This window comes from Gasterosteus aculeatus, chromosome 3, assembly GCF_964276395.1.
Source record: "Gasterosteus aculeatus chromosome 3, fGasAcu3.hap1.1, whole genome shotgun sequence".
NCBI lineage: Eukaryota > Metazoa > Chordata > Actinopteri > Perciformes > Gasterosteidae > Gasterosteus > Gasterosteus aculeatus.
The window spans coordinates 6553523-6561914 of NC_135690.1; the positions used below are offsets into that span (position 1 = coordinate 6553523).

The window sequence follows — 8392 nt, forward strand, 5'->3', positions numbered from 1 at the left end:
GCATAATGCTGACTGTCTCCATCCCATCGGCTGACTGAAACGGCCTTTTTGTGCCACTTGACTCCCTCGCACACACACAGCTGCATTTGTCTTGCAAATCCATCCCCGCTGCGCTGTGTTCAGACGAGGAAAAGAGAGCAGTCGGACGTCAGTGAAGTTCAAGCGGGCGAACAAGCGCAGAGGCTGTTTCATAGCAGCCTCTTTTGTCGATATTAAAAATGGAGAGCGAGTGAAAAATGATGCATGCTTCTACACCTCTGACTCCTGGCAACTGACGGAGGATGCACTGTGTGTGTGTGTGTGTGTGTGTGTGTGTGTGTGTGTGTGTGTGTGTGTGTGTGTGTGTGTGTGTGTGTGTGTGTGTGTGTGTTCCTTTCCCTGGGACTGAAGTCGGAACAAAGGGCCCTCGGTCTAAGCGGGTTGGATGTGCTCTAGCGCGCGACGGGGATCAGCAGCGCAGAATGTGGAGATGGATGAAAGCACACACGTACAAACGGCCGTGACTTAAATTAGCATACTTGTAATTTATGACTTTTTTGTGGAGTTATTCAGTTCTTTCTTTCTTTTTTTCTTTCTTTTTTTTTATCGAGTTATAATGAATCCCTTTTGGACACAACACGCGCGGGCAGTGAGAGAGAGAGTCACAGCCAAAGGCCCTTCTGAAACATTATTTATTAGAGTTATGTATTTCTTGTTTTGGTTTTCCTGTGCCTTGAGATCCGATAGAATCAGCCTGTCTGCCTAATTTCCATATCTTTTCAATGGTGCTTCCTCGTGAATAGACTGTAATATTTCATGACGGGGCACGCAAAAGCTGTGCACAATGCCTCTCATATCCACCCGGCTTTCAGCCGCAACAATGATCATAGCACGACGTCTTCATGGCTAATTCATTCAAAGGCGCATCTCCCGTCCTCCGGCGCAGAGGTCAGGCCGCCGTGTTCCGTCCACCAGGGGGGTTTTCAGAGGCCAGAGTCGGCCAGCTGCCTCCATAAGACCAGAACAAGCACACACACACATGCATAATCAATTCAATATTACCAGCGTTCAGTCATTTTCAGCTCAGAATACGAATTAATTATGAACCTAATCTGTAGTGTAAAGTTGGAGACTTACAGAGGCTGACAAATGACCTCAACATGTTGCGATGAAAAACGCGATAAACGTGCTGTCAGAATGCTGAATATTAAGCGGCATCGTTTCAAAAACATTTTCTTTTCAACTCCCACTTTTGATTGAACTGTTGATAACACAATTATGTTGGATTGACGGTAAATATGGCAGTGGATGCCGTTTAGTTTTCCCTCACCGTCACTTTATATATAAAGTCCTCCTCTTAAAAGTCGTGGATGGGAACAAAAGACTGGTCCAATTTGTAGAGACACACGTCTCCTGTGTTCTCACAGTGAGGAGTGAGATGTGGCCAAATGAAGGTGTGTTTTAGTTCCTCGGCGCGCAGCGAGCGCCCCGTTACGCAAGGAGACCAAACTGGACAACGCCATCGGCTTTTACGCATGAATGTAATTCACCCAAAACCGGGGATTATAAGAGGGATGATATGTGTTTATAAAGTTCCTAGGGTTAAATCGCCATTTGCAATATGCATCCACCTTTTAGGGATCTGTCACTTAACTTTCTCACTGGAGCGACAATTAATGCATCATTTCGGACCAAACAGAGTTAAATGGGGGCAGAGGGGGGCGGGGGTGGGGCAATTAAATCTCTTTTAAATTGATGTTATTCCATCAAATTTTTTATTTTAGTTACAATTTTCTCCTTGCCCACTCAATGTAGTCCCAATAAGTCTACGCGTTGCCATTGGCCAAAAGAGACGTCCTTTGGAACATATCCAAGGGAACACATATTTTTTCAAGTTAAATAACGTAAAGAAAGTTCCCTAAAATCTACAATACTGCATGTCATTAGGAAATAAATCCCTCCTCTGATCATTATCCCGATATTTCTTCTTTCTCAGCCACACTGCTGGTCTCAATGGGGAAAGCTGCTCGTGCGCCCTGCATGGAGCCACTTGTTACTGGCACATAAAGTATGAGCCTTTGAGAAGTTAAATATCCCGGAAAGAACACAAGTTAGTATCTCAAGTGCTTCCCGGGGACAAAAGACCAGCGCCTTACCATATGCTTAATGGCTACAGCCGTCCAGCCTTTATTAAAGGCAAAAAGTGGTCCTTTAAAAGTTGGAAAGGCCCCTTTATTTGAGTTAGATGGAGCACTTGCGCACAAAACCAGAAGCGCGCGTTGCCATTGACTCGCCCCCTTTCTCTTTCTTTCAGGAGTCTGAAGCGGCCACCGTCATTGCCCGTTTCACTCCGACATAAGCTTTTCATCACCCGGCTTTGTCCTCGGTGAAAGTAATGCTGCGAATCAAAGAGATGACAATATTTTCCATCAGCTTGGAGATCCTGGACAAGAGCCCTCGAGCTTTGGCAAAAATCTGGGCCGGTTATTCATCCTGTCACTCCGCACCTGTGGTCCCGCATTCAAAGTATACAAACCTGTCCCTATTAACATTAATTATTCACAAACAACACAAAGGCTGAAATAGAGCAGGTTGAAGTCTGTTTATGGCTCCTAAATGTTTTATTCCTCTGAAGATGTGCCCAAAGCTTATTTTTTTCTCCCCCGCTCGCAAACCAAGTGCCTGTCTCTCTTTCAGCCTTGAGTAGCTCTACAGTGTGGATGTTACAATCACAGCATCTGCTTAATCTTGCGGGTACAAATATGACACAAAACACAGCCCATAAAGGATTTTTTAAATCCCGGTAATGAGTGATCAGGCGGGAAACAATGGAGGAGGATGGTGAGAGCCGTATGGCTCCGGGGGCACCCGGCACAGTTTGCTCTCTTGTGGAGAAAGCGCCAGGTGATGGCAAGCAAAATCTCCATTCCGAGCACCAGAACACACCAAATCCACCTCCTTTCTCCCATTGAAAAAAAAAAAGAATTGGAAGACATAAATTTAATTGGCTTATCAAGGCGCTGCGAAAAGAGCTTGCTGTTAATTGGCTGAGGCGCACAAAACAAACGCGGGGAGAGGTTTCAGCCTGGCTGGCCCGAACTGCACTGCGCTTTCAGCCCGATGTCACGTCATTGAAAATGTGTTTTTTTATTGCAAAACGTCACATGCTTTACAGTTGCCATATTGTGTAACAGACAAAGGCTGATGGAACATTAAATACGCGGAAAACGGTGCCAACCCGTCTCGAAGACACTGCAAGGGCCTCTCTCTTTGCTTGCTTTTAGGCAGCTGCTGTCCAGGGACTCAGGCACAAGGACTATGAAAAGAGACAGAGACAAAGTTTGATCCACCAGGTGCATCCCCCGGGAGGACGCTGCGGAGACCGATCTGTTCCAGCGCGACAGAGGGAAGGCCCCATAAAGATGCCATTTAGATCGGAAGGTCGCGTCTGAGAGGAGAAAGAGCGCGCGGGTGAAAAGGAGAGTAACCCCGGCACTGCCTCCCCTCCACGCCACACATGTCCTCCATGTGCCTGGTCCACACGGCCGACCAATGAGAGAATCCGAAGCGCACGGAGCAGAAAGTCCGGGCAGCTCACTCTCATTGTCCCACACTGATGATATGATGGGCAGGAGGACGTGGGAGGGAAGTGCGAGGGTACCGACCGGGGGTTGGTGTGGTTGTATTTCCGATGGGAGATGGTGTGAATCTCAAGCCGATGTATTGGCCGTCTGTCCCAGCGCGCTGACACGGGGGCTCAACCCGGATTTGGCAGCATTAGAGGCGACACAACCTTTCTTTTCATACGTGCATCAGTGAAAACTGTTTAACCAAAGCTTCACCTCTTCAATGAGGCTTTTTAACATGCTGGTTTCAGACCTGTTGGGCTTTTGTTGATTCACCTTTCTGCTCCATTTTTCATCCCAAATGTACTGACGTCGTCCGCCTGCTGGTGCGTAAAAGTGCCACTAGATAGAAAAGGGTGTAAATAAAATGTAAAAAATCCTTAAAAAAAACGTTGCTCTCAAATCCAAAACCTCTGAAATGAGTTTGAATGAAGTGGGCGGGACATCTGAATATTCTGCTGAAAGAGCCAATCGGTTCTGTTGGTGGGTTTGGCTCTTGGCTAACAGAAGACCTTCATGTTGACACAGCAGCCCTCATGTCGTTCTTTAAAAAAAAGAGACTCCACAACACTAGCAACCCGACAAGAAAGTGAAGTGCTGCCAAATTTATAATGTAAACGTACCTTACCACTTACCACTTAATGTTAGTGCGCCAACCGCCACGTAGAGCTCAGCAATAGAGACTCCTGGCTCATTCAGCTTGTTCAGCCCCGCCCACTATATCAAAACTTAAACTGTGGGTTTTCGTTTTGAGAGCAAAGTGTTTTTTCTTTTAGGACAAAGGTTGTTTTTTTTAGAGCAAGTAGGTTTTTATTTTACAAAACAGCTCTTACGTTTTTACTTAAACACTAGGTATTTGATTGGATGTGAGAAATGTGCTCATAGCTAATAAAGACAAATATACTTTCATATCTCTGCCTCCTGCTTTGGAGCTGAGGTGACCCGAGGTGACCCTTCGACACCTCTGAACCACTGCGAGCAACAGGTGTCTCAGGGGACCGGAACGGAAAGGCCTCTCGCTGGTATTCTTCATGGATGGTGTTTGTTATTTGTTATCAAACCCAAATCCCCCCCGATGATGAGCCGGCTGGACGTTTCTGAAATGGGGATGGGGGGTTAGTAATAAACAATAATTGCAGTTGAAAGACATGGGAAATATTCATATTAAAGCCAAAGGAGTCATTCGGACCAAATTAAAACTAAAAGATGCATATCTAAAAAAAAAAAAAACTCTTCCAGATTTTTTTGCAATTATTAAAATGTTTAAAAAAGGAATTCATCACAAACGAGAGCAGCCATCAGAGAGATATTGGATCTGAATTACAAGGTGTTACAGGTTGATAATACTAGAGTTCTTATGTAAAGCATTGAGTCACACACTTACTTACTTCCGTCTTCAGCAATGATGAAAAACAGGAATGTCACGTGCACTTCAAGCCGGGAATTATATGTATTTTAATAAACGTTCCCTCTCAATCCCTGAGTTCACATGCTTTTTTTAAATGTTGATTGTTACTTTGAGGATTATTTGTTCTCCCGTTTCCAAAACACACCAGAAACCCGGTTCTCATTAATGATAGGCTACTTTAATTACTAATAAATAGATAAGTGAAATAAAATAAAATAATATTTCTGGGCAGTGTAATTTGTGTCTAAAATGGTGAATCTCTAATGTCCCGGCCTGCTGAGAATTAAAGGAAATAAAATGCTCGTGTCCTTTTAAAGGCCTGCCGAGCCCGCATAGCCGAAGTGACCATAGCCGGCAGTATTTCCGCTCCAAAGGACACCCGAACCTCGAGGTAGCAAATTGAATAATGTGGAATTGTTACAAAAATGCAAGGTACTGATCAGGTATTTTGTAATGGAGAATCCAAGCGGAGTTCCCATATGCATGGCGTGGGGGTGCGCGCGCTATAGGGACACATGTTGGAGGGGATGCGTGCGGTGCCACGGGAAAATCCGACCCGGCAGCACCTGGCAGCACAGAGCGGCATTGAACTGCTCCACCACCCGCTGCACGCCCGCGTGCGCTTTAATAAACACCTTCAGTGGTACGGTGTTGCATCTCATTTGCATATTGATGTGGCAATATTTAGGTATTCGAGGTTATTTTATCATAATCATCATACAGTCCCATACCAGCAATCAAATGAGTATTTTAATTCTGATAAGTAATTAAACAAGAACCTCAGGCTTATGTCGAATTTAGATATTCATTATTTGAAGGTCCAACTTGCACACTGATACAAAACAAAACATTATTATCATATTGTTAAGTTTCTAAACGGAAAACTTTATCCCAATTAAAATAACGAAACTGGACTTCAGTAAATATTGCCCTCTATTTATTATTGTATCAAAGATACATAACAAATATCCATTCTCAACATCTGCGTTTGGACTTAAAAACATAACAATTTGATGATGAACAATATTCATCAATTCAGACACCATTGGAAAAAAGTTATATTTTCTTCAGGAAGTGCTTTTATTTGCAAATGCAATATAACTTTAAATCATCGTGCAGCAATATAAAAATATGTTCCTCTCATTCAGTGCGATTAAATTAAAAAATATATTATCACTTTTGAAAAAATAACAATAATAAATACATGATTGCCAGTTGCCTGAATTACAAAATTAAATTATCAACATGATACAACAATTTACAACATTGAAAACAATATTTGTACAGTAAAAGCTCACACGGTGCTCACATATTTCTTTAGCAATGCGCGTTCAAGTGCGCATCCAAAAACTCCACAGCGACAATGTGCGTGTTAGTCAGAGGGAATCTGGCGGCTCCGTTCAGACCACCATGGCGAAGGGAGGCTCGTTTTCTATGTCTGTGAGGCCCGGCTTGTTGTGCAGTTTCCGGGGGTCCTCCGGTGTCCAGACTTTGGCGGTGCGGATAATGTTCTGCTCACGGAGCTGCTTTTCATCTGACCAGGACAGAGAGTGGCCGGCCAGGGGGGGCAAGCCGTAGTCCGGGTCGCTGGGGGAGGGAGATCCTGGGGAGAAAAAAGGTGAAAGGTTTAGTTTTAGGCTTGTTTTTTTTTTTCTTCTTCTTCTTTAAAAAAAAAGATCGCATTCTTTCTTTTCAGGTGCGCGCTCTGTGAGTGCACCTACTTGTTCCTCTGTGGCAGATGATGACCTTCTTGGGCTGCGCGTGCGTCTCGCTGCTGGAGCTTCTGATGGGCAGATCGGACTGCACGAGCTCGGCCAGGAAGTTGATGTAGCCGATGGCGAGCCGCAGCGTGTCCACCTTGGACAGCCTCTTCTCGTAGGGCAGCGTCGGGATGTGGGTGCGCAGCCCCTCGAACGCGTCGTTGATGGACTGCATCCGGCGCCGCTCCCGCACGTTGGCCGCCTGCCGCAGGTGCTGCATCTCCGTGTCGGACCTCATCCGCCGCCTCCGCTTCAACAGCGGCCCGCCGTGGTGGCCCATCCGCGGGGACAGGTTCGGGGTGCTGTCGGCGCAGCCGTACGAGAAGGTGGAGGACGAGGAGGAGAAGGACAGGTCGCCGATGTCGTAGTCCCCATCATGCGGCGCCGCTCTGCCGCCCGCGTCTTTGCCGTAGTAGTCTTGAAGGTGGCCGGCGAGGAAGTCGACGTCGTCATCCAAGAAGTCATCGGTGTCCAAGTGTCTGTCCCTGGAGGACTGGTCTGTGAAGAAGTCGTCCTCGTCAAAGTAAGGAGGGGAGGAGAATGAGTCGAGTCCGGAGAACGGGTCCAGCACGCTGTCCATCTTTGTCCTCTCCGTGTCCCGTTGTCGGGCAAACAATGACACACTGTGCTCGTCTTTTATCGCCTCTGCGCTCGCTGCTCGCGGTCAACAGTTAGTTTGAGTTGAAGAAGCGGCACGCGAGGATTGTTTATAACGACATCCATAGTCGCGTGCCGCTTGCTGGGAGTGCCAACCAATCACGGCTCTGTCCGCGAGGCGCATCTCGAGATACGCCTCGCGTGGGCCACGCCCACTGCGTCCCCGCTGTCCGAGGTGACATCTCACTCTGCGCTGACACCCTTCTGCTGCCCACGCTGCGCTCACCGGCGGTCCTCGAGGTGAAGACGCTGATGACACTATATATTCACTCACTAGTGACCCATTTGTATTCTATAAAACTACAACTATTACTAGTAGATGATTTAAAGCGAGTCATCGTCAAACCTCCCTGTGGCTCCGTGCAACAGGTTGCCCCCATTTGTCAAAAAGGATACTTTTGTTATTATTATTACGTCCTAATGATTGCTATTATTAGTATTGTCACTATTGTGATTGTTATTGTGAATGTACGTTTGGATTTAATTTACTTGCAATGCATGTGTTACATATTGTTCTACCCATTTCCCCGTTTTAATACAAATTAAATGAACTCGATTCACCACATAACAGACATGTTCTGGTTGGACTGTGAATGGGTAGCCTACTTGCAAAAAATACGATTTTTTTAAATTGACGTTGCACGTGAGGCACCTAACTGACATATTAATTGACCCACGAATGCCCGTGCGCAGGCTGCGGAAGAAGCCCGTCATCCTGCCGCTCTGAGCGGCTGCAGCGCACCTGAAAGCAGCCCGCCTGGTGACCCGCAGAAGAGCCCTCGGCTCGGTCATTTATTCAGCGGTAAGTGGCAGCGCAGCCGCCATAAATACGTGCACCAGCAGAGCACTCGATGGGCCACTTGTGCGGTTTTTTGCTTTTTGATTGGGGGCTTGGTTGACAAATAAAGGCACAGTGGTGGGCCGTGGAGAGCGCGCGCGCCTCTCTGACACCTCAAGCGACG

At 46.4% G+C, this 8392-nt stretch overlaps 1 protein-coding gene across 1 annotated transcript; it reads right to left on the reverse strand.

The window, feature by feature from the left end:
- Nucleotides 1-5928: 5928 nt before the first annotated feature.
- ptf1a (pancreas associated transcription factor 1a) lies at nucleotides 5929-7988 on the reverse strand. The gene is made up of 2 exons (XM_040169845.2): nucleotides 6735-7988; nucleotides 5929-6616 (listed from the first exon to the last, which is right to left on the reverse strand). The coding sequence occupies exons 1-2, from the start codon at nucleotides 7351-7353 to the stop codon at nucleotides 6414-6416; spliced, it is 822 nt and encodes a 273-aa protein (XP_040025779.2). The 5' UTR covers nucleotides 7354-7988; the 3' UTR covers nucleotides 5929-6413.
- Between the last annotated feature and the right edge of the window lie 404 nt (nucleotides 7989-8392).